At 41.5% G+C, this 27,952-nt stretch overlaps 1 protein-coding gene across 1 annotated transcript in view; it reads right to left on the minus strand.

The window, feature by feature from the left end:
- Positions 1–27,952, minus strand: part of LOC131694995 (heterogeneous nuclear ribonucleoprotein R) — a 60,581-nt gene that overhangs the window by 25,964 nt on the left and 6,665 nt on the right. Inside the window, exons 2-5 of the mRNA XM_058983536.1 lie at positions 14,270–14,394; positions 7,793–7,986; positions 7,598–7,725; positions 7,283–7,524 (exon numbers count right to left, since the gene is read on the minus strand). Coding sequence (XP_058839519.1) covers positions 7,283–7,524; positions 7,598–7,725; positions 7,793–7,986; positions 14,270–14,394 — 689 coding nt within the window. The remainder of the gene's footprint in view (positions 1–7,282; positions 7,525–7,597; positions 7,726–7,792; positions 7,987–14,269; positions 14,395–27,952) is intronic.

The following is a 27,952-nucleotide window of genomic DNA, read 5'->3' on the forward strand; positions in this document are numbered from 1 at the left end:
CAATGTAAAACTGCCGAATAACTAATGGTTTCGCAAAAATTCACAAAAATGAGTAGATACAGATCCTTAGAATGAAAATACTGCAATAATGTGGAGAAATAAATTCTATAATGTAATATATTAATGGTTTCTCTTGAACTTAATTTATCAAGAGGTCCGAAGCTGCGAAATTATCACGCTTCCATACTGCATTGTCAGCAAATACTCGCTATTTCTTGAAAGGTGAAAAGTTGGGTCCGTGCCTACTAAGGAAGAAAAAGCTGTGCGATAAACTGCTTGTCGTGAGAATGAGCGAATATTTTAACCTCTGTTCAGAATAGATGTAGAGATTTAATAGTCGCCAACGTTTGCGAACTCTTCTAAACCAATGAACCCAGAAACACGAGATTGAGCTAACGTCAGACTTGGTAAGCAAGGCCCCCGCAACTTAGAGCATTTTGAAAACTTGGATTTCTTTCAAGTTTGTTCTCCTTAGTAGCAGCCCCGCTAGCTTCGATCCCCCAACATGCCAGGACCCATCTAACTTCTAGAACACTGGAAGCCCAGATTGATCAACGCTCGATGGAAGGCTTACTAAGCAAAGCTCTGAACTGTAAACGTTCTGCACACTTAAATGTAAGACTTTCAAAAGCCAGAATGCTTCTAATTCTAACAAAGCTGATCGCTTTCTGAGTTTTCAGAGGCTTGAAATCTTCACAGAGTTTGTAATTGTTTTTTGACCACACCCGTCTTCCACAAATTCAGCTTCAAACGTTTAACAGGACGGTGGATGAATGGTTGCAGGTTCATGCAGTTTGTCGGTCAATAATTGCTGCATATAGCATCTCCAAATCAACAGCCGGCACCACCAGTGATAACAAAGAAAACGGCTATCGACGGTGCCGGTGGTTGAGTGGTAAGCGTGGCCGTTTCTCACCTCAGGGGGTCTGAATCCAATCCCAGCCGAGATCGTTGATAAATTTTTCCGGTGTTTTGTAGAATTCTGCATGTTGAAAAACACTGCAATGACATGCTATTTTTCGAATTCTAATGATTGTAAAAATATAAAACTTGCTCGGCTCACTTAAGCTAACGCGTGGGGCAGTTTCAAACGAACTAAATTAAAATTATAAAAATTCTTTGGTTTTTTCAGAAATTTATATCTTTGTTCGATAATCATAGTAACAGTGGTCCCACCTAGCCCTGGAACATAATCTCTTCGCGCATAGAAAGGACACATTAACCATTTGCGACGCGATTTTTTCCCTTTTTTTATTTCGATTATAGAGGTTTTAACCTTAAGGTCATTCGCCTCTTCGGGTTAGAAAAATCTCTTATGAATTTTTTCCCTTGTTATTACTGTTATTTTTAGCTTTACGTAGGTTTTATATGGCGACTGTGCCTGGCTAAATTTATGTTTTTTTTTGTATTTGCCTAAAACGTCTTACAAGGGGTTTTCGGGGTCACTGATTCTGACGTCGAAAATGCTAAATTTAAAATGGCGGATCCAATATGGCGACAGCGCGACCCAAAAAAACCGTGAATCGAGTTTTATACTGACTGTAACAAAATTTGCCAATTTCGTAAAAAATGGTTGCCATTTTGTAGGCCTCATTTTGAATTTTCGAATTCTGACATCAAAATCGTAATCAGCGACCCCATAAACTCTCGTAGATCGAGTTTTATACTCATTGTAACAAAATTTGCAAATTTCGTAAAAAAATAGCAGCCATTGTGTAGCCGCCATTTTGAATTTTCAAACTCTGTGATCAGAATCGTAATCAGCGACCTCATAAACCGCTTAATCTATTTTTATGCTAGTTATCCCTGTCTCTCAGAATCTTTTATAGACCAGCATAATAATAAACTCCATTTTTGCATATACATCGATAACTTTTTTTCGAAAAAACTGAAATACGAAAAATTCTGCAAAAAATGTTCAATTCAGTTCAATGTTTGAGATACTTGCAAAAACATTTTTTAGATCTTTAGAACTTTTAGTTCAGACACAGCCTAATTTTTTCTATAAAGAAAATAGTTAGGACCCAATTTTGCGTTAGAAGCGATACTAAAATCGTATTTTTAAATGGTGAGTCTTCGAAACTTAATGTTTTTGACAAAGTTGATAGTGCTTCCAAGATACAACGATTATTTTCCTTGTCGGAGAAAACTTGACCACTATTCAGGTAATCATTTGTGGCTGCCCTGGTTCCCAAGTAATCATAAACAGTCATAGCACAATATTGGCTAAACATTTGCGTTAAAATTGTATGAAAATTATATATTTCAACATTTACAATGCAACCAAGCTCTACATTAGCATTGCAAATGCATAAAGGTACTGTCAAAATATAGCATTATCGCTGGCTCTATATACGTATACAAAACTGATATAACGCGTTCATGATACATGCATGCTTAAAGTTTGTATGCTTTTTATAGGCATTTAGTGCTATTATAGAGGTATTATAATGCTAATACATGCATTGTTACATATATTCTCTTTAAAATTTGATTCGGCATTTTTCATTGCATTCTAAGATATACAATATATCCTAGGCAGCACTACCGGCTCCGGATCTCCAAGAAATCCAGGAGGAGATCAGCCGGCTCAAAAATAATAAAGCCGCTGGGGTTGACCAAATACCAAGCGAGCTACTAAAACACGGTGGCGAGCCACTGGCTAAAGCGCTGCACTGGGTGATTACCAAGATTTGGGAGGAGGAGATTTTACCGGAGGAGTGGATGGAAGGTGTCGTGTGTCCTATCTACAAAAAGGGCGACAAGCTGGACTGCTGTAATTACCGAGCAATCACCCTGCTGAACGCCGCCTACAAGGTACCCTCCCAAATACTATGCCGTCGACTATCACCAATTGCAAGAGAGTTCGTGGGGCAGTACCAGGCGGGTTTCATGAGCGAACGATCTACCACGGACCAGGTGTTCGCTCTTCGTCAAGTACTGCAGAAATGCCGCGAGTACAATGTACCCACACATCATTTGTTCATCGACTTCAAAGCCGCATACGACACTATCGATCGAGATCAGCTATGGCAGATTATGCACGAGTACGGATTCCCAGACAAACTGACGCGATTAGTGAAGGCGACGATGGATCGGGTGATGTGCGTAGTACGTGTCTCAGGGACGCTCTCGAGTCCCTTCGAATCACGCAGAGGGTTACGGCAAGGTGATGGTCTCTCGTGTCTGTTATTCAACATCGCGCTGGAAGGTGTAATAAGAAGAGCAGGGATCGACACGAGTGGTACGATTTTCACAAAGTCCGTTCAGTTACTTGGCTTCGCCGATGACGTTGATATTATTGCACGAAACTTTGAGAAGATGGAGGAAGCCTACATCAGACTGAAAAGTGAAGCCAAGCGCGTCGGACTTGCCATCAACACGTCGAAGACAAAGTACATGATAGGAAGAGGTTCACGAGAAGAGAATGAGAGCCGCCCGCTTCGAGTTTGCATCGGTGGCGACGAAATCGAGGTGGTTGAAGAGTTCGTGTACTTGGGCTCACTGGTGGAGAGATTCGTAGACGCATCGTGGCAGGAAATCGTGCTTACTTTGGCCTCCGCAAGACACTTCGGTCGAACAGAGTTCGCCGTCGTACGAAGTTGACCATCTACAAGACGCTGATTAGACCGGTAGTTCTCTACGGGCACGAGACCTGGACCATGCTCGTGGAGGACCAACGCGCACTTGGTGTCTTCGAACGGAAAGTGCTGCGTACCATCTACGGTGGAGTACAGATGGAAGACGGCACATGGAGACGGCGAATGAACCATGAGTTGCATCAGCTGTTGGGGGAGCCGCCCATCTGTCATACCGCGAAAATCGGACGACTACGGTGGGCCGGGCACGTAGCCAGAATGTCGGACAATAGCCCGGTGAAAACGGTTCTCAATTGCAATCCGACCGGTACAAGAAGACGTGGCGCGCAGCGAGCACGATGGATCGACCAGGTGGAAGACGATTTGCGGACCCTTCGCAGACTGCCTGGCTGGCAACGCGCGGCCATGGACCGAGTGGAATGGAGGAATCTTTTGTATACGGCACAGGCCACTTCGGCCTTAATCTGTTAATAAATAAAATCCTAGGCAGCAAAAGCAGCGCACTCTTTGTAAGTGATAAGACAAGGTGCGAAACCACCGGATAATGACAGTCCATAAACGCTTTTTAATAACCTGAATAGTGCTGATAACAGGCTTAAAAATTGGACAGTTTTATATAATGGCATTACTAATTGAGAAAACGGGCTGTCAATCTGTGCAGCAAGAGCACAATATTTTGCCTTTTATGGCATTATATCAGCATAAAATCATAATATGGGGCCTAACGGCTCTACCCAAGTAACAATTTAAGTTTTATAGCACACTACAATCTAGGTTTTGAGAAAGCCTTGAAGAGTGTCATAAAACTACAATTGTTACTAGGGTATATAACTGCTTTTTATGCAGATCTAAAGCAGATATTAGGCTACGTTATAATGCTTATTGACTATTTGGGGTGCTATACAGGCTACAAATTGGCCGAGTTCTTGCTAGTTGGAAGCGAGTTGTTTGTTCGTTCATTTAATGTCTATCCAGTGGTCAAGACGGTCTTTCAGATGCTGAAGAGACGAAGTCGAAACTCAAATCCATAGCTTACAGAATAAAATAATTTCTAAAGTTTCGAAGATCTATAAAAACAAGATTATCAACTGAAATTTTCATTTCTATCCGATAGTGCGAGGACGGAATGAATGGAGTCTTTAAGAGATACCAGACGTGAACGAAGTTTTGTGGAATTGGCCCTTTGATAGTTCAAGCGAATGACTGTGCTCTAATCAGAAATTAAAGTTCAGCATAAACGAACAATTTATCTCACCTTCTGCAGAAAGGTAAATCTGTACTTTTGGGTCCGAATTTTCATACAGAAAGCTTCTGAATACTTGACATTTACTAATCCTGTCTTCGTTGCCTACCACTAGAGTGGTACGACAACTTCTCGTGAAATGCCTCGTGCATGCGTATGTAAATATTTCATCATTAAATAATGCTGTCATTTTTCACTCGAGTTCGATAAATGTCGACGATTTCGGTACGTCGTTCGGTGCCGGCTTGTACCGTTTGTCGGATAACAATACCAGCATAAAAATGAGCGATACCGAGCCTGGTTTATGATAACGGACAAAGCTCATATTGCCCTCTCTGGTGAAGAAAACACTACATGACGGGAAAGTCACTGTTTGGATCAGCAAATGCGTTGAATGCGTTAATTTACGATCCGAATCCGAATCTGTTCTCATTGTCAGGAGCTTCTCGTAACAAAGTCTATCTCGGAACGGAGGATTGAAAGAGAAGTTCATTACCTCGTCAGATAAATCCCAGATAGCAGCCCCATCACCAGACCGGATATCGCAGCGCTGGTAAGACGAAGTGCTGAATCTTTAAGCAAAATCTTTGAATAACGCACCTAGAATGTAGGCCAATACCATGCCTGCAAAGCAGCTACTTTCGCATATCGCACGGAAGAGATTATTTAGGCGACTTTGTATTCAAAAATGGATCTGATGGTATTGAGAGAGCCGGTCATAGCCCAGTAGTGTGTGTTCGATTCTAAACCTCGCACTTAGAGACTGACATTTTTCTAACTCGAGAAAGGATTTTAAGGTTAAAATATTTATAATATAGCAGAAAATGTCCCTAATATATTCAAAGTTCAAATATCAAGGGACCAGATGGCACACCCTGTAAATTCGACGTCACAACTCGTCATATTTATAGCTCTGTCGTAGCTACTCTGACTCATAACATAGAGCAAAAATCCATGTTCAACCCATAATAAACACTTATCGTTTGATGATTACAGAAGGATTCTATTGTACTATAATCGTAATGGGTGTCCACCGATAATCGGCTACAAATAACGAAAATGCCCATTACATTATTTAAGGCAGCAAAGATATCCATCTGAGAGACCTTGGATAATACTGAAGTAGCACATATTCAAAGTGGTAAACCACCCAACTTTGACATGATCTCGTAGAGACAAGGTGTCAGATGTAACCCTCAGCTCCGACAGAATTTCACCTCAGTGGCTTGCTTCTAACGAGCTTCAATTATCATTATCTGATCATGCATACTATTGTTGTTTTTGGAACCTTGAAAGAGTCAATCGAAAGGCAGCGTTTCCCTTGACTTGCAGCGTTCGTTAATGTCATCGACATTTCCGAACACTTCCCATTTGGATTTGGATTCATTTACTATTTAGAACTAATTTTTTTGAATGCATACATGTGTATCCTAGAGAAACTAAAAACTTTCGCTAAAAATCGAAACATACCAGTAAAATAGTAAAAAAAACTAAATTTAATAAAAACAAACGGAAACCGAACTAAAGAAACGAACCCGAAATAAAGAAAAAAAAAAAACAAGAGCTTATAAATTGTTTTAGACCAAACCAGATTTCGAAATCGAATCAGCACCTTCGGGTACTGTCGTGTTGTTATTCCTATTGTTAATAAATCTACGGAATCCGTTTGAAATATATAAATTTAAACCGAAAAAAACCACGAAACACCAATCACCTCTACTCAGTTTCTAGTTGAGTTGAATGAAAGATAAACAGAGAACTAGTAGTTAGGGGTTACCGCTATCATCTAACACAGTGTTTATATTTTAACAAGAACAAAATTAAACCCTCTCCAGCATCAGTCGTACTAATCCTTTCCTTCCAAATCATGCCAAAGCCAATTCCGTCCGACCGATAGAAGGAAAGAGCTTAACCTGTACCGTATGCCTACGTAAAGCCAGACCGAGATGTTTTTGCTACTACATATAGGTTCGATCCCTTCCGAAGTGATGCGCAAATTATTCCTTTATTGCTGTTTTCGATCTAATAATGTTTTTTTTTTGTTTTCGTTTGTTTTTGATGAATATTGCTGCAATGCATTACACAAGTAGTTACGGGTTGGTCCGAAAAAGGAAGTTTATAATATGATTCATTAGGGATCGTAATCAGATATCATCAATGAAAGGTGAAGCTAACGCTAGAGCTACAAACTACGGGAATTACTAGTACCTGAAACAGACAGGTGAGAGCGAACATTTCCGGATGGACAGAGAGAGAGTGGGTGTTAAGGAATGGGTGGAACTTTTGGGCGCGGGGGGACTACTCAGAAAGGGTGAACTAGAACAATAACAGAATAACAAAAGATGGAATGGATGGATGGATGGATGGGGGGTATCAAGCCGAAGGACGAAAACAGAACGAGGAAGATGGGCGTAACAAATTAGAAGCCGAACGGACTTACCTCCCTCACTGCATTGCAGGCGGCGTCTCGCGAGGTGAAGGTGACGAAAGCGTAGCCCCGATTCGTACCCGTCATCGGGTCCATCATCAGGCGGAGATCCCATATTTTACCGCACTTCTCAAACAGCGGTATCAGCTCGTCCTCGTACATATCCTTTGGTATCTTACCGCAGAAAACCTCACAACCGTTGCCCGGAGTGCCACCTTCCCAGTTTGGAGGAGGCCCCCCGTACTTTCGTTGTCCTGCCGGGGTGAAAAATTAAAATGACCGAGTTAGACGATTGTTTAGTGTTTCGACAGCCGCCTGGTACAATACCTGTGGTCACGTCGAGTGTGTATCCTGTGCGTTCCAGAATCGCTTTGATCTTGTCCTCGTCGGGACCTTTCGCTTGTACTGTTATTGCAGGTGTGGGAAGTCCTTGTTGGGTGGCTCTGCTTTTCTGTCTGCAATTGGAGTTGAGAAGGGGAACGGTTAGATACGTCAGTTCAAACGGTTTTGATTAGAACTTACCGGTAGGTTTTCATAACCCCGCACAGGTAGGCCGATTTGTTCGACACATGCTCCAGGTTGGATTCTAGGAACTGGCTCAGCACATTCAAGGCACCGTCCACGGGGAACTCTTTCAGTGCATCCAGGGCTCGCTCGTCCAGTTCGGAGTGAGCGAGTTTGCCGGTTTTGTAGATATCGTCCAGTTTGCCGGCAACCTGTGGGTGGAAAAGAAAAAAAAAGAAAACAGCTGTTATTGGTTGTGACTGCTATAAGTAGGAGGGGATTGCTTTATGTAGTAGAGATAGAATTTATTCCGATCTGTAAGAAACAGATGTGCACTGGAATGCAAAATTGAAAAGAAATCTCGATAGCTGGACCTGTAAAGAATTCTATAACTTAAACTGACCAAATGTCCCATTTTGGGTTAAAATCTCAAGCACTACTAATTTTGTTTTGAAGTGTACAATTTACATTCTGCGTTATTACGTGATTTGTTGCGACCACGACGGAAGTGAGTCTATTAGAGACGCGTGAACAAATATTATGCTGTCACATGGACACACGGCAAACATACGCCAAATGGTTCTGAATCAATTGGCCGAAAACCATTTGGCAGAATGCCGTTTGATCGAATACTATTTGGCCGTACGAGTAATTAAGCCGAACTCCGTTGTTTTTTTTTATCAAAGCAGACCTTTTGTTCTAAAGGGCTATTTGATCGAATACTGTTAAGGGGGTCTTCTGGTTATAAACACGAGTTTCGAGTGTTTTTTCCAGACCAAATTTCAAAGAAACCACTCAAGATATTTGAACTAGGTTTCTTTTTTGCCTTTCTCATATAGAAAGGTTATGCAATCACTCTGAAAAACGTCAATCTAATCCCGGCCCGGAGGGCCGAGTGTCATATCCCATTCGACTCAGTTCGTCGAGATCGGAAAAAGTCTGTATGTGTGTGTGTGTGTATGTGTGTATGTATGTGTGTATATGTGTGTATGTGTGTGTGTATGTGTGTGTGTGTATGTATGTATGTGCGTATGTGTCAAATAATGTCACTCATTTTTCTCAGAGATGGCTGGATCGATTTGTCCAAACATAGTCTCAAATGAAAGGTGCAACCTTCCCATCGGCTGCTATTGAATTTTGGATCGTCGAGATTTGATGCAAACTCGATAATAAATTTGACAACAATTCACTTTTTTTGGATTTTGGCACATTTTTTCCTTTCTCATATAGAAAGGTTATGCAATCACTCTGAAAAACGTCAACCTAATCCCGGCCAAATTTTTTTTTCGACTCTCATAAGGTTTCTGGATTTTAACAGGGGCGTAGTTGATGGTTTACGGAGAGGGGTTACACCCCCCCCCTCTACTGTTCAGTCCCCTCCTTTAAAAATCTCCTTAAATTACCCCTCAGACCACCACCCCATCCAGCCCTCATACCCCTCCCTTTCAACCCCATCATCTTTAAACCACCACTATATCACAAAGCATACCGATTTAAGCTGGGGAGTCGTTCGTTCATGGGACTTTCGCCCTCCTCACATACCCACCCCCGCATGACAAAATGAGTTAGCAAGCAGATAACATTGATCTAATGCTGATTAGGCTAATGGAGTATGATATTTTTTTGTTTCAAGTGTTTCACCGTCGACACGTAGCTCATCAAGTTCGTGGCTGGCATGCCATTGTGTATAAGTGCAAAGTGTACTAAGAATGTAATGGACATTTCCACAATTATGTTGAACATAAAAAGCCTCCGTGCCATAGTTTAGAGAAATGAGAAAGGCACAATTGCACCGCTAGGTGGATTAAAACAGGTTTTTTGTAAGTCAACTCTTCTTTTTACAGTTTTGAAATGCTAAGTAATTGTTTATGTACAATCTTGACCTTGAAAAGTCTGCAATCACGACTTTGCAAAAAAAAGTCGCACCCGGCTTTGTGGCAAGCTTTATCCGATTCGAGTGGCTGAAACTGGAAAAAGCGAAAATTCTATAATTGTTATTCTTTTTTCTTTTTTTATAATTGCTATTCTATTAGCTATATTAGCCCGAGCTTTGTGAAAAAATTAAATATTTCGCAAAATAATAAATGTTTAAACAAACAAACAAAAATTTGATGCTAGTTTTTTCATCTTAAAAGGCAGTAAAAATGAAAAAAAAATACCAGGAAAGCTCATGTCAAGCTATAACGACACTTCCGCTAAATAATCGAAAACTCATAAACACCCGATATTCTAAATAATTTAGACGGGAGCTTACTAACATAAACGAAAAACAAGATGCGTGAAATCTTCGAGTGACCATGAATGACGTCTCACATCTCGAAAACTAACAAGTTATGATCAAATAGATCAAAAGGCACATTTGTAGCTATTGATTGTAGATCCTAAATATGTAAAAAATCGATTTTTTGGAACCGCACAACCAGAAGAGCTAAAATAACTGTTAGGGCAAATGGACAATAAATCAAATAACTATTCAGTCAAATGACCATTCGGTTAAATGACCATTCGGTCAAATGACCATTCGGTCCAATTAAACCATTGAAACTCGGTAAAATGACGAGAGTCAATCAAATGATTAGACTCGGTACGACAGAAATTAGTCCTATGATAGATTTCGGTCAAATGACCATTAGCTAAAACGACCATTCGGTCAAATGGCTATTGACGATGAAACTCGGTCAAATGATGAGACTTGATCAACTGACAGAATTTGGTCAAATGACGGAATCCGATCAATGACAGGCCTCGGTGAAATAATAAATATAATGAATGTAATAAATATAATATAATATAAATATAATAAATATAATAATGAAATAATAATGGACCTTCGGCCAAATTACAAGATTTGGTCGAATGATAGAATTCTGTCAAACAGCAATATTCGGTAAAATGGTAGAATTTGGTAAAATGGCAGAATTCGGTCAATGTCAGAACTCGGTGAAATGAACATTCGCTCAAATGACAAGATTCGGTCAAGTGACAGAATTCGATCAAACGACAGAATTCAGTAAAATGACAGATATTGATTACATAATGAGATTCGGTCAAATGGCTATTCGGTCCAATGACCATTCGGTGAAAGGACCCCTGACGAAAAACTCGGTCAAATGACAAGATTCGGTCAAATGACAGGATGTGGTCAAACGTCAGAATCAAGTCACATGAAAAAAATTAGTCAAATGACGGAATTCGATCAATGAGAGAGTTCGGACAAATGACATAATTCAGTCAAATGAGATATTTCGGTAAAATGGCAAATCGGTTCAATAACAAAATTTGGTCAAATGACAGAATTCGGTTAAAAGATACAAGTCATTCGGTTAATTCGGTCAAATGACAGAATTCACTCAAATGACAGCATTCGGTCAACTGACAGAATTCGGTCAAACGATAGAATTCGGTCAAATGACAGAATTCGGTCAAATGACAGAATTCGGTCAAATGACAGCATTCGGTCAAATGATAGAGTTCGGTCAAATTACAGAATTAGGTCAAATGGCAGAAATCGGTCAAATGACAGAATTCGGCCAAATTACAGTATTCGGTCGAATTGAAGAATTCGGTAAAATGACAGAATTCGGTCAAATTACAGAATTCGGTAAAATGACAGAATTCGATGAAAGCACAGAATTTGATAAAATGACAGAATTCGGTCAAATGACGGAATTCGGTCTAATGACACATTTCGACCAAATGACAGAATTCAGTCAAATGACAGGAGTCGATAAAATGGCAGAATTCGGTCAAATGACAAAATTATGTCAAATGACAGAATTCGGTAAAATGACAAAATTCGATCAAATAAAAGAATTCGGTCAAATGACAATACAGTCAAATGACAGAATTCGGTCAAAGTACAAAATTCGGTAAAATAGCAGAATTAGGCCAAATGACAGAAATCGGTCAAACTACTGAATTCGGTCAAAGCAGAGAATTCGATTAAATTACAGATTCGGTCAAATGACAAAATTCGGTCAAATGATAGAATTCGGTCAAATGACGGAATTCGGTCAAATGACGGAATTCGGTCAAATGACAGAATTCAGTTCAATAGCCAATGCGGTCAAAGCACAGAACTGGGTAAAATGAAAGGATTAGGCCAAATGACAGAAATCGGCCAAATTACAGAATTTAGTCAAAGCACAGAATTCGATAACGGAATTCAGTCAAATGACGAAATTCGGTTAAATGACAGAATTCGGTAAAATAACAGAATTCAGTCAAATAACGGAATTCGGTCAAATTACAGAATTCGGTCAAATGAGAGAATTCGGACAAACGACAGAACTCGGTCAAAGGACAGAATTTGGACATATGACAAAATTCGATCAAACGATAGAACTCGGTCAAATTACAGAATTCAGTCAAAGCACAGAATTCGATTAAATTACAGAGTTCAGTCAAATGACGAAATTTGATCAAATTACAAAATTCGGTAAAATGACAGAATTCGGTCAAATGACAGAATTAGGTAAAATTACAGAATTCGGTAAAATTACAGAATTCGGTAAAATTACAGAATTCGGTAAAATGGCAGAAATCGGTCAAATGACAGAATTCGGTCAAACCACAGAATTCGGTCAAATAGACGAATTCGGTCAAACGACAGAATTCGGTCAAATATTCATTCGGTCAAATGGCAGAATTCGATCAAACGACAGAACTCGGTCAAATGACAGAATTCGGCCAAAATACAGAATTCGATCACATTACAGAATTCGGTCAAATTACAGAATTCGGTAAAATTACAGAATTCGGTAAAATTACAGAATTCGGTAAAATTACAGAATTCGGTAAAATAGCAGAAATCGGTCAAATAACAGAATTCGGTCAAACCACAGAATTCGGTCAAATAGACGAATTCGGTCAAACGACAGAATTCGGTCAAATATTCATTCGATCAAATGGCAGAATTCGATCAAATGACAGAACTCGGTCAAATGACAGAATTCGGCCAAAATACAGAATTCGGTCACATTACAGAATTCGGTCAAATTACAGAATTCGGTAAAATGATAAAATCCAGTCAAATGACAGAAATCGGTCAAATTACAGAATTCGGTCAAAGCATAGAATTCAGTCAAATGACAAAATTCGGTCAAATGACAAAATTCGGTAAAATGACAGAATTCAGTCAAATGAAAGAATTCGGTTAAATGAAAGAATTCGGTTAAATGATAGAATTTGGTAAAATGACCATTAACGACGATATTCTGTCAAATGGAGTGATTTAGTCAAATGACGAAATTCGGTCAAATGATCGAATTCAATCAACTGTCAGAATTCGGTCAAATAACGGAATTCGGTCGAATAACCATTCGGTTAATTGATCTTTCGATCAAATGACGATTCGGTCAAAAGACCATTCGGTCAAATGGTCGGTAACGATATTCGGTCAAATGAGGAGATTCGGTCAAAAGAAGGAATTCGGTCAAATAAAAGAATTTAATAAACTGGCTCAATTCGATCAAATGACAGAATTTCCAATACGACGGAACCTGGTCAAATGACCATTCGGTCAAATGAAATAGTTCGATTCACTGACAGAGTTCGGCTAAATGACAGAATTTTGCAAAATGACAGATCGCGGTCAAATGACCATTCGATCCAATGAAAGAATTCGCTCAACTGACAATCTCGAAAACTCGAAAAATTGCAATATTTCGTTTCAGTGTAACCAAATATGTAATATTTCCAATTTAAAATCGAAATCGCAGCAATTATTCAATAATTCAGATTGCTGCGCTGAAAAAACTGCATAATTCGTACACTTTTTGGATTAGATGCATTTTAAGACAAACAAGTTATTTACAGAAAAATTCTATCGCAAAATTCAGTGCTATTTCAATTTAGTTTAGAATATTATTTTGAAGTGTCATTCGTCTAGCTGGAAGAATCTGAATTATCTATGTATTATTTGGACATATCTCTTGCCGACGAGGTATAGCGCACACTTGAGGGAGAACCAACATGCGCTCAGCCTAAATGATTTTTCTTTGCTCAAATAAATAAATAAAGTACATCATTTCAAAATAATCGAAACACAAATCATGCATTTTAAGATAATAGTTTTTTAAGGCAAACTAGGCAAGAACAGCAAAAATTCAACAGTTTTTTAACTTGTGAGAATGGATTAAGTGAACATAAAGATTCTTAATGATGAACCAAACAATCCGTTTAATTTTAGAATAAACATTTTTGAGTCTCTAAATGCGACATTGTGATCCCAGTTCACTGGCTTGAAAAAAACTAAAATGCTTTTATCAGCGTTTCGATATTAGCTGATAAAAAAATGGGTGGGCGTAGCGTATTGGTAAATCGATTGCCTTGTACGCAGCGCACCTGGGTTCACATAGGGATAGAAATTTTTCATAAGGGATTTTTCTAACCCGAAGAGGCGAATGACCTTAAGGTTAAAACCTCTGTAATCGAAATATAAAAAATAGCTGATAAAATCCAGTCGTCCCTGTACAACACTTCGCTGAAACTTACCTTTTTGTCGAGCCCATACTCTAGCAGTTTGGTGTAGTCTTCTGTCCGTTCGCCATCACCAGCGCCTTCGCCCATTTTCTGGTTCGCCATTTCGTCCACCACTTCACCATTACCTTCGGCCATTTCTGAAACAAAAGTAAGCAAAAAAAAACAAATTACAACATTGTTACAAAAAATTTCAATCAATTGGACTGACAGTACAGCTGCAGGCGCATTAAAACGGGAACAGTATCATAACTCTCCGAGCTCTCGATCGAAGCAGTTCGTTTTCTGGTGCTGTGCATAAAGTGAACAAGAATAAATTGTCAGTGAAGGTCAACCATTGTTCGAGGCAGTCTTTGTTCGCCGGTGCCCAGGCTGGTGAAGTGAATACCAGAATAGCCGGAATCGCCGCTATATAAGCTAAGTATTTTTTTTTTCTTTCATTTCCCTTTCCCCGATCGGTCTCTACTTCTGCCCTTTCCCCTGAATATAAGTTTCATCTCTCGTTTACACCACGTGTTATCCTCGTGCCTAAATGGCCGAGGGCGAAGTAACATTGGATGGGAATGATATTCCCATGGATATACCGGATAAACCCGAAATTACTCCCTCCCCTGATTCCCCCAGTCCTCCCCGTATTAAAACATACCCAGCCAGTTCGACTGGACCCTGGGTGGTGTATTTCCGGCCCAACACGAAATCGCCCAATATTCTAGAAATCTCACGGGAGCTGACTGCCAACTACCCGTCCGTGGCTCAGATAACACGTGTTCGAGCTAATAAGATACGCGTTATAGTAAATGACCTCGACCAGGCAAACCAGATTGCTCGCAGCGAGCGTTTTACGAAGCAATTCAAAGTGTATGTGCCTTGTAGAGTTGTGGAGATCGATGGGGTCGTCGCCGAACCGGGTCTAAAGTGCGAAGACCTGTTGAAGTACGGGGTTGGCTGCTTTAAGGACCCTTCACTTCAAAAGGTGAAAATTCTGGAATGCAAGCAATTGTATTCCGCAAAAACTGAAGATGATAAGACAACTTATTCTCCGTCAGACTCGATTCGGGTGACTTTCTCCGGATCTGCTCTTCCCAACTATGTCCTCCTGGATAAGGTTCGCCTACCTGTTCGCCTATTTGTACCGCGGGTAATGAACTGCAGCAATTGCAAGCAACTGGGCCACACAGCCACTTATTGTGGCAATAAAAAACGGTGCGGCAAATGCGAGGGAGAGCATGAGGATGACGCTTGCGGTGGAGAAACTGAGAAGTGTATTTACTGCGGGGGCCCTCCGCATGCTCTTAAGTCATGCCCGGCGTACAAGCAGCGCGGGGATAAAATTAAGCGCTCCCTTAAGGATCGCTCGAGGCACTCTTATGCAGAAATGCTAAAGAATGCTTCGCCATCTGTCGCTTCCGAAAATTCCTTTGCTCTTTTGGCTGGCGTTGAGCAAGAATCTGACGACCCACAAGAGGGAACATCATTGGTTAACCCAGGGGAATCCAGGAAGAGGAGAAATCCAGCCTCCCCTACATTGCCTCGTAAGGGTGCCAAGGTGTCGTCCACTCAGAGTGCGCCAACCGCAATCAATAAATCCAACGGAAGTGATGCACAAAAGCCGAAGCAATTTGCTCCAGGACTTGGAAATATTAATTCTAACAAGGAGTACCCACCACTTCCAGGGACACCAAAAACCCCAAGTGTCCCCTTTTTTCAAACAGATACTCAGTCCAGTAGCGGACTAATGAAATTTTCTGACATAGTGGACTTAATTTTCACAGCTTTCAATGTTACTGATCCTCTTAAAAGCCTTCTGATACGTTTTCTCCCTATAGTGCAAACATTTTTGAAGCAGTTGACTACTAAATGGCCCCTCCTTGCAGCGATCGTATCCTTCGATGGCTAAGTCATCGAACGAGGTCACCGATTCGATCACTGTTCTACAGTGGAACAGCAGAAGTATCCTCCCGAAAATCGATTCCTTTAAATTTTTACTAAATAGTTTAAAATGTGATGCTTTCGCATTATGTGAAACTTGGTTAACTTCCGATATAAATCTCAACTTCCACGACTTTAATATAATTCGTCTGGATCGAGAAAACCCTTATGGAGGAGTACTTTTGGGGATCAAAAAGTGCTATTCTTTCAACCGAATTAACCTCCCTTCGACACCAGGCATTGAAATTGTCGCTTGTCAAGTTTTAATCAAAGGTAAAGACCTTTGCATTGCTTCCATCTACATTCCTCCTAGAGCCTCGATAGGGCACCGAACGCTTTGTAATATCACGGAATCCTTACCGGCACCGCGGCTAGTTCTGGGAGACTTTAACTCGCACGGTACGGTATGGGGCTGCCTTCATGATGATAATAGATCAACATTAATCCAAGATCTTTGCGATAATTTCAACATGACCATCTTAAACACGGGAGAAATGACGCGGATTCCTACACCACCAGCACGCGCAAGCGCGTTGGATTTATCTCTATGCTCGACTTCGCTACAGTTAGATTGCATGTGGAAGGTGATCCCTGATCCCCACGGTAGCGACCATTTGCCTATCGTGATTTCAATTGCTAACGGTTCAAGACCATCGGAAACAATCAATGTATCGTATGACCTCACACGGAACATTGATTGGAAGAGTTACGCGACCGCGATATCCGTTAAAATCGAATCCACTCAAGAACTTCCTCCGGAGGAAGAGTACAGGTTTTTGGCTGGCTTGATTCTCGACAGTGCGAATCAAGCTCAGACTAAACCAGTACCCAGCGCGAATACCCATGGACGGTCTCCCACCCTGTGGTGGGATAAAGAGTGCTCAGAGCTGTACGCGGAAAAGTCCACTGCATATAAGGCCTTCCGGGAAGACGGGTTACCCGCTAGCTATCTACAGTACGCGTCGTTAGAAAGGCGAATGAAGAGTCTAATGAAAGCCAAAAAACGTAGTTATTGGCGCCGGTTCGTCGACGGGTTAACGAGAGAAACAGCGATGAGCACTCTTTGGGGTACGGCTCGACGTATGCGTAACCGTAATAGTACCAACGAGAACGTGGAATATTCAAACCGTTGGATATTTGCTTTCGCCAAGAAGATCTGTCCGGACTCTGTCCCGGTACAGAAAACGTACCGCGCCGCGTCTCCTCACGATACCGCGAACGAAACACCGTTTTCGATGGTGGAGTTTTCACTTGCTCTCTTGTCATGCAACAATAACGCCCCAGGGTTAGACAGAATTAAATTCAACTTGCTGAAGAATCTACCTGACACTGCAAAAAGGCGCTTGTTGAATTTATTTAACAAGTTTCTTGAGGGTAACATTGTCCCTCATGACTGGAGGCAAGTGAAGGTCATCGCCATCCAAAAACCAGGAAAACCAGCCTCCGACCACAACTCATATCGGCCGATTGCAATGCTGTCCTGTATTCGGAAGTTGTTCGAGAAAATGATCTTGTTTCGCCTCGACAATTGGGTTGAAGCAAATGGCTTACTGTCAGATACACAATTTGGCTTCCGCAAAGGCAAAGGGACGAACGATTGCCTTGCGTTGCTTTCTACAGAAATCCAAATAGCCTATGCTAACAAAGAGCAGATGGCATCAGTCTTCTTGGATATTAAGGGGGCTTTTGACTCAGTTTCTATCAACATTCTGTCAGAGAAGCTGCACCAGCATGGTCTTTCGCCAATTTTAAATAACTTTTTGCTAAACCTGTTGTCTGAAAAGCACATGCACTTTTCGCATGGCGATTTAACAACATCGCGATTTAGCTACATGGGTCTTCCCCAGGGCTCATGTCTAAGTCCCCTGCTCTACAATTTCTACGTGAATGACATTGACGATTGTCTTGCCAATTCATGCACGCTAAGGCAACTTGCAGACGACGGCGTGGTCTCTGTTACAGGGCCCAAAGCTGCCGACTTGCAAGGACCATTACAAAATACCTTGGACAATTTGTCTGCTTGGGCTCTTCAGCTGGGTATTGAGTTCTCCACGGAGAAAACTGAGTTGGTTGTTTTTTCTAGGAAGCGTGAGCCGGCGCAACTCCAGCTTCTATTAATGGGTGCAACGATCAACCAGGTTTTCACATTTAAATATCTCGGGGTCTGGTTCGACTCTAAAGGTACCTGGGGATGTCACATTAGGTATCTGAAACAGAAATGCCAACAAAGGATCAATTTTCTCCGAACAATAACTGGAACATGGTGGGGTGCTCACCCAGGAGACCTGATCAGGTTATACCAAACAACGATATTGTCGGTGATGGAGTACGGGTGTTTCTGTTTCCGCTCCGCTGCGAACATACACTTCATCAAACTGGAGAGAATCCAGTATCGTTGCTTGCGCGTTGCCTTGGGTTGCATGCACTCGACCCATACGATGAGTCTCGAAGTGCTGGCGGGCGTTCTTCCGCTAAAAAATCGATTTTGGGAACTCTCATATCGATTGCTCATCCGATGCGACATTCTGAACCCGTTGGTGATTGAAAACTTCGAGAGGCTCGTCGAGCTTAATTCTCAAACCCGATTTATGGCCTTGTACTTCGACTACATGGCACAGAGCATCAATCCTTCTTCGTACAATCCCAACCGTGTCCGTTTCCTAGATACTTCTGATTCTACTGTATTCTTCGACACATCCATGAAGGAAGAGATTCGTGGAATCCCGGACCATATACGCCCGCGGGTGATCCCCAATATATTTTATAATAAATTCCGAGAAGTCGACTGCGACAAAATGTTTTACACTGACGGATCAAATCTCGATGGGTCCACTGGCTTCGGTATCTTCAACAATACTATCACCGCTTCATTCAAGCTCAATGATCCCGCTTCAGTTTACGTCGCAGAGTTAGCTGCAATTCAGTACACCCTTGGGATCATCGACACTCTGCCCACAGATCACTACTTCATCATTTCGGACAGCCTCAGCTCCATCGAGGCTCTTCGTGCGATGAAGCCCAAAAAGCAATTCCCATATTTCCTGGGGAAGATACGGGAGTCCTTGTGTACGTTATCTGAAAAATCTTATCAAATTACCTTTGTTTGGGTCCCCTCTCATTGTTCTATCCCGGGCAATGAAAAGGCCGACTCATTAGCAAAGGTGGGCGCATTAAATGGTGACATATACGAAAGACCAATCTGCTTCAACGAATTTTTTAGTATTTGTCGTCAGAGGACACTCAACAGTTGGCAAACCTCGTGGAGCAATGGTGAACTTGGACGATGGCTACATTCCATTATCCCAAAGGTATCAACGAAGCCTTGGTTCAGGGGGATGGATGTGGGTCGGGATTTTATTCGTGTAATGTCCCGACTTATGTCCAACCACTACACCTTGGATGCGCATCTGCGGCGTATTGGGCTTGCGGAGAGTAGTCTGTGCGCTTGTGACGAGGGCTATCACGACATCGAGCACGTTGTCTGGGTATGCGCCGGGTACTTGGACGCCAGGTCTCAGTTAAAGGATTCCCTTCGGGCCCGAGGTAGACCACCCAATGTCCCAGTCCGAGATATACTGGCAAATCGTGATTTCCCCTATATGTCCCTTATTTATACTTTCATAAAAACGACAAATATCCCAATTTAGCCCCTCTCTTTTTATTTCTCGTTTTAGAAGCTTTCTCTTGCCTTGTGGGACCGATCAGCTCCAGACTGCAACTATGTAACCGCCGTCGCACTTACCACTACGGAAACTGAAGCGAGAGCGACTCAAGGTCCGATGACTTTTGAAGGATTCCCCGCGGGTCCGAAGAATACCATCCGCCAATCCGACCTACTAGACTGAGGCGGTAATCTTTCGCTGATCTCCCGTTTGAGCGAAAGTTGCAAGTTTTGCTCTTCTCTCCCGGTCACCATCTACGCTTTCTCTCCCCTGTCCTTGATACAACTGCTTCTACAGCCCCCCTCTGAATATCTTGACCAAGCATAAGTCTCCGCTAAAAAAGTTCAAATTTGTATTCTGTATTCCTAGTTTTAAGATAGTTGTAATTTTACCTCTTTGTTAAAACTATTGTCCCCCATCTTGTAAATAGAATTGTATCCCTAGTCTTAAAACACATGCGAATTTTCTCATAAATATTTGTTCCCCCTTTTGTGTACCAAACTATATTGTTAGTTTTAAGATAAGTGTAAATATTTCCTAAAAATTATTACTATTGAATTCCTTGTTTTAAAATTTTTTCATAAAAAAAATCTTTCGCCCCCTCTCTTGTATATAGAATCTTATTTCTAGTCTTAAGATAGCTGTAAAATTTTTCTTTTTTAAAAAAATATTTCAACATTGTAACCTCCTAGTTTTAAAATATACAAAATGAAAAAACAAAAGAATTTGGCACCGCCAAGCTAACGCATTTGTGCCTATCAAATAAACGAAATGAATAAAAAAAAAAAAAAAAACGGGAACAGTATAACAATTCGCCATGAAAGCGGGAAAGTTCACCCAACACGAACCGCTAGACGTACAAGAGAGATAGAGAGAAAGAGAGGGTGAAAAGACGGTGCGTCACGCACTTGCTTTGTGCGAGGTCAGGACTCCCGAATCCAGCTCAGACGCATCGATTACAATCCCGTACGCAACGAAAGAACAAAACGGTAACCGCCAGGAAGAATAAGCAGAGAGAGAGAGAGTAGATTGAGTTGCGCTCTCACGCGCATGTCCAGTTACGACCGCGTGGAGTTCGAATCAGGTTGATCTAGCTGGAACGTAAATTCCGCGGAAAGTGAGAAAAAACCCGCAACACTCTCAAGCACCGATCGTGTAATCTCATTTCAAATGCAAAAAAGTGGATGAAAATGGGAGTAATAAATATCCCTTCCATACCTTCCCCATCTCTTTCCAAAACTAACAGACGAAACCGGCTAGCGAATTTAGTTCAAGGCCGCGCCCGCATATCAACGCACACTACGCACTCAAAGCGCGTGTGAATTTATAGGCAGGCACCGTCGACTAGACGCGCAAAAAAAAACACAAATCCGCACATCTACCATGATCGCGAAATTTACGCACCACACAACTGCACCCCGGGAGAGCCACACGCATATTGCCGAAAATTTGACTAGTCGGCCGGCAGGCGCATAAGACAAACGCGAGGAAACGAATAACACCAGAAGAAAAAAAACGACGCAACCCTGCCAATTTTTTTTATCACGTCTCTTTCGCGCATCTTCGCGGAAACGCGAATGTTTAAAAAGACGGCAGTTGAAATTGTGAGTGCGTATGCTGCGTGAATTGTTCAGTACACAATAAATGATGACTGGAATGCAAATCAAAAGCAACGGCAGTTTGATTAAAGTTCCACTAATGATGCGCTTCCTTCTCTATGCGTAAGGGGGCTGCGATGGAATTATTGCTGAGAGCGAGAGAGAGTCTTAGGAGGCGAAGCGGGAGAATAGCTTTGGCGGCCTACTGCGCTAGGACGAACCGACTTACAAAGGATAATTCGTACAGGTACTAGCACGAGGCCAACGGGGAAGCACATTGATAACACTCGATCACAGTACGCGGGCGATTTCTGTGTGACCCTGTACTTCTTCTATACTATTTGCTGTCTCTCTATAATCAATCTCGAATGACAAAACAGCAACAGCATCTCGCACGCACCGTCGGTCCGCCTTGGCGGTCGTCAACTCTCTCGATTACTTTTGCGCTCTCTTTGCATTTCGCGCTCTCGGCTACTCGCAAAATATATCGCAAAACTTGCGTGACGCACTTTTCAACTTCCTCTCTCTCTCTCTCTACCCCTGGCGTGTTTAACCGATACGAGAGGTAGGCTGCGAATTGTGCGACCGACCGGTATCCGTTGTGCGTTATGTTTGCTGCGAAAACGCGGCGCGCGCGGTGTTGGCCTCGAAATTCGCATCCACTAGGCGCCCCCATCCTCTTCTCTATTTGAATGAGTCGATTCGAACCGGGCTCGCAAAAGTAGGTCAATGCTGCGTGTGTTGGTCGTCGTCGTTGCGTTGTTAGAGAATAGAGCGCGTAGACAAACGCAGGCGAGAGTTGGCAAAATGTGCGTTTTTTTTCGCGAATGGCCAATAATGCGAATGCGAAATGCGGACGGACGTTTGATGGCTGTTGTAGGATTTAGGTTGGGTGCGTGAGTATTTTTTTTTCTTGTTTGATGGTTGGTTGGTTGGATTTTTTTTTCTCGCTCGGCGGGAGGGGAAGGATTGGCAATGTGTGTGCTGGCTTGTTTTTGCAATTCAATTTTCGCATCACACCGCTGAAAGTACGACGAGGCACGACCCGCCGAAAGTGAAATCGATGGCTGCAGTTGTGGAAGTTTCAGCGATGCGAGTGGATCGTATATCTCGGGAGGACTGGGACTCAAATCACGTTGCCGGAGGAAGATATCAAAAAGAAAGATTGGCTCAAGTTCAAGTGTGTGTCGCGGATCGGAACCTATGCTCCGATTTCGAAAGATAGATGAGCACGTGTGAAAATAATATTGTGCCGCCTGTCGCGCCGCTGTCAGTTGCATTCGGCGAAGTATGGTGACCTACTTTTGTGTTCTTATCTTCGCAAAATTGGTGCTCTTTCTGGCTACTGCGATACGGTGTTCGGGACATGTAGAAGACGGTATTGCCGCGTAATTTTCATTCGGCAAATTTGCTATTGCACCGGTTTTTTTAATGAGTCGAAATCATAAGTTTTCTAATAAAATAAATATCCTTAATCCGACTCTGGCGCGTTTTACCGTGAGTTCCTCGATCGACGCCATTTTCGCGCGGAGATTTTGAAACAGTTCAACACTTTCAGTCGTTACTACCCTATCAAAGGACAGTTTTCAAGTGAAATAAAAGCTGCCAAACCATTCCCGGAGGAAGATTGAGAGCATTTCAGGCTGAAATGAACAGTATTTCCCGTGGTCTCAGTTTCGGTGACGTCACAAAGTACATTATCCGTACAACCACAACGAAAAGTTCAGCCCACTCAGTAGTCGAATTTGAGTATTTGAGTGCGTAGCTCCTATTAAAAAACGGAAACCAACCATCACCACTAGTACCACCACAATCAAACCTGAACTTGGCCTGACCAAGAAGAATCGAAACCTCCTTCAATGCCAACGCCAGCACCGAACGGTGGGGCTGTTCTCTGCATAAAAATCGCAAAATTGCAACGATGAAAGCATTGCGCGATTACGTGATAATCTGACGTCTCAACAAATTGTGCACAGGAAAAAAAAGATCCGCATCCATGATTTAATGACAGGTGTGCGTGAGTGGTGTGTGTAGCTGTATCCGTGCGTTGGTACTACGGCAAACTCAACTGCCGGCCCCCCGCCCCACCGGAAAGGGGGTGGGATGGTACTGGGTAGCAGTAGCAGGTGGATTGGGGGGTAACACCCAAAAAGAAAAAAAAAGATCGCGAGTGTATTGGTGCTTCTATGTGAGGAGTAAATTCGCACACCCATACTGTCAATTTTGGCACTGGCCCTCCGCAATTCGGTTGGTTCACCAAATTCGCAACTTTTGCAATTTTTCTTCAAATTTCGTTCGCTTCGTGCACTCATACCACCGAAGAGGGACCATCACTTCGTTTGATGGGTGTGGGGGTCTTTTCTGGGCTTGGGAGGCTTGCTCGAAATATACTCGTTCGTTCTTCTCAGGGGTACCGTTCGATTTCAGGTCCGCTTGGGGCGGGCGATACACGAAAACTTACTCAGTCCCCCACACACACACAAACACACCGAAACCAGAAATCAATCCGTCTCCCATACAGACGCTGTAGCCCACAGAAAAATCGGCCAGGTCATCGACCCCGGGTATAATGACCTTCACGCACGCGTTTTCTAGTACACAAAATTACGACTATTCTAAAATCACCTGTTCTTCCCGCAGAAGCCCAACCCCTTTAAAATCCAGCCCCGGAACTCGCTACAAAACCGCAACTTACCGCCCAGCATCCGTCGTTTTTCCACCGCCACAATAAATCCACTGCTCTTTCCGTGATTGATCCTCCGGAACCTGCACACAGCCCCGACTTCAATCGAACAACGAATCAACACCTCAACTAATCAACGCAACGAAAAAGGGAACTAATCCGATGCCACACGGCCCTAGGGTGTTCTATCTACTGCGTATGTACTGAACTATGCTACTAGCAACTGGTGGACTCCATCCTGCCAAGCTCTACTCTAGTTAGAGTGTGAAAACTACCTCTGTCTCTACCGCTGTTGCTGTTGCTGCTGCTGTTGTTGTTGTAGGTAGACGGTGATGATGACGACAACGTCGACGACGGCGGCGGTGGTGGTGAAGGTGGCGGCAATGATGAACACCACTCACTGCCTGCTTTCCGTGGCGAACATCGCTTACAAGACAACACACTACATAGACCACGTGTGATGAGGAAGAAAAACGAATGAGAGGTAAGTAGTGGAGAGTGGAGCGGAATTTGCGATTCGCGAAATTAATTATGCTCCGTTCTGCCATTGCAGGTTTTCTTTGTCTTTTCACCGGGTAATATACACTTTTTACCCCCCGAGAGTGGAGCAGCTCAGCGCAGGATCAGAAGGACCCTTGAACTCCGGTGTCGGTGTCTGATGATTAGAACGAACAAAACCGCTCAGGTATGTTGCACTTTTCGATCCCATTTATGGCGAATCGGTGCAGTTGCTATCGCACGAGGGTCGTAGTGTCTGGAAAGTGGGGCTAATCAGTGTGTTCGAATTGTTTACAAATATTGACCATTTGATTGCGCGCTCGCGGTTGAACGAAATCGCTGAATACTTTGATGGACTAATTTGGGGAGATGCTTCGAGTCTTTGAGGTTAGGTTCCTCCAATCGGTGGTGAGTGGAGTATGTTTTGGTGGTGCGGTGACAGTGCGTGGGCGGTTGGAGGTTATGGTTGAAACGCCACAGCAATTGGCCAATTTACAATCTTAAGAAGTGATGGAAAGTGTCGTTCTTCGGAAACATGAACACTAATATAATAAAATAAATAGTTTGTCAAAATCTGAATATGAATCGGTGAAATAACCTAAAATTTCAATCTGAAAAAATCCTCTGTCACAGCTCGATCGAATTGAGAAGGGAAAACTGATACAGCCAGTATTACGGGGATATGTGATAACCTTCCAAATTCTACTCACTTATCGCATTGAAAAAAATCTGCGTTCAGTCAGGTCACACCATGCGAACAAATGAATCCTGGGACGTAGTAGGTGTTAGCTCTACCGATTTTGCATTGACACGTTCCAGAATGACAGAGTCCTACCAGTACATTCCGCATTCCTTTTCTCAGCGGAAAGCTCTGCTCAATTATAATACGAGTTTCAAATTGATTTATGATAATACAATCGAACTTTCGATTTCTCGTCACTAATAGCTCAGCATGGAGTTGATGCACATTTAGTGAATGGTTCAATTTAATTTTATTTAATTTGAGGCATAGACTTAAAAAATTAGTTTCAAAATGTCCAAAATTTGTTCTCAAATTTCCGCAATTCAAGTGAGTTTGTCGAATTTCGCTTTGACTACTTTCAACAATGTACCTGTATGAAATCTAATTAATTCCCAAAATATGTCCACGAATTGAAGCAACCGATGTAAAACTTGTCTCTAACTAACCAAAATTACGTTCCGAAATTGACACAAATTGGACAAAATGTGTTAGAAAATTGCCATGCGCTGATTTAATTTTGTTTCGAAAAATTTCACAAATTTTTAAAAATAGAATTTATTTTAAATTCGCCAAATGTTCTCAAAAATATTCCTCAATAAATCTACCTACCGGAAGCTAAACACCCTAAATTTTGTTTGTTAATTTCATAAACAAGACTGCTTGAAATTTTTTCATTAATTTTTTTCCGTGAAGGCGCCTCTTTTTTCGGTTAAAAAAAAAATTCAAACTCTATGCGCAGGGAATCGAATTCCGATGAATTGCGTACAAGGCAATCCATTCACCAACTACGCTATGCTGCACAGAGGAGTAACTAGAACAAATTGCTGGCCAATAACCAAAATATTTTCTCCCCGATTTTTTGTTTAATTATAATTGCATAATGTGGCAAAATAGATAGTATTTCAAAGATTGTTAAAGAATATTTGCAGGGATGCAAAATGGTGGACCAGCTTTAAAAATACCTGTTTTAAACATTTTATTCCAAATTTGAATGACAAAAAAGTTACATTATACGGCGAGATTCGGCAAAGTTACTGAAGCAGTATTGCAAAACATAATTTCAGCTATCCAAAAATAAAACTTTTCCGATCTTGTCCGATCCACAAATTCCAAGCGATTTAAAAATATTGAAATTTTTATTAGTAACCATAAATTACGTAACACTTTAACATGTTATAATATATATGAGGAAGGAGGAGTAAGCTAGAGCGTTGTGTAACACGTTTTTACTGAAGAAAACATTTTTTCAACGAATTTGTTATGTGATAGGGGAGGTGACAATTTGTTACATGGGGGAGGGGGAGTCAATTTTCGGCAATTTTTGTGTTACGTACTTTATGAATAATGGGGCCAAATACAATGTTTGCCAAAATATAGGGTAAGGTGGGGCAAATCCGACCTAGTAAATGGTTTTGGCTGTAAAATGCTCATTTTACAACGGATCAAGTCGTTTTATATACCAAATTAAAGGTTAGACACCTGGGCAACTTTCTGTATATAGCATTTTATTTGGATCTTCGGAATATCTTGAGACACAAGCGCTTTACAAAAATGTTCATTTTTGCTGTTTTCAAAAATGGTGGGGTAAATCCGACCCCCTATGTTTTTGATTGATTTAGTGCAGATATTACTCAAATTTTATGGGTTTTCAATGATAAATCAATGAATGTTGTGTTATTGAATTGTAACATGAAGAAAATGGAGTTCAATATCAATCTTGGAATGCTAAAATCACGAGCAGTAGCACGTAATGATATTCCCATTTGCATCGGAGCAAATGCTCGACGAATACTATAATCATCACGTTTTTGTGTCTTTCGTTTGGAATTATATACCATTTTGCATAAACATAATAAATAATAACAATAAAAATATATTTCAATTTGATAAATAAAAATTTTCTTAGCAAAAAAGCGGTCGGATTTACCCCAATATTTAGAGGTCGGATTTGCCCCACCGCGTAATTTTTCATTACGATGCAATTAAAAAATATATGAAAAAGGTTGAACTGAATTCATCTATGCACTTTGTAGGACTTGAATCAAAGAATTTAAATCCACTTACATGTATTATGCAATCACTTTAACAATCAGAAATATCCTGTAGTCAATGATGCACAAAAGTCAAATCAAAAGTTGTAAAAACACACTTTTTGTCGTATGAGCATCTCAATGTAGAATAATAAAATGCTGTCATACCACCATTATGATTATTTTCGATGCTCTACACGACAACATTGATATTAGTTCGCGTAGTGCTTCTGATTTTCGGTAACAGAGGGGGGTCGGGTTTACCCAACGATCGGATTTGCCCCACCTTACCCTATATCTATGAAAATATGCACAGTCGTTCCTTTTCTTCTCCCTTTTCCACTGTTCAACTATTTGTTTTTGCAACTGGAAAAACAAATGTATTCTCAAAAATCACCTCAAAATTACTAGTATTCGAAAGCATATAGAAAATAGATCTTCACACTGGCAGGGTGATGGATGCCAAATTGTTCCAAAAACTAGCTATTGTCTATTTTAGCTCATATTAAGGCATAATAACAGCAATAGCAGCAATACATAATTTTGACCAGGATTC

This window comes from Topomyia yanbarensis, chromosome 1 (assembly GCF_030247195.1).
Source record: "Topomyia yanbarensis strain Yona2022 chromosome 1, ASM3024719v1, whole genome shotgun sequence".
NCBI classification, from domain to species: domain Eukaryota; kingdom Metazoa; phylum Arthropoda; class Insecta; order Diptera; family Culicidae; genus Topomyia; species Topomyia yanbarensis.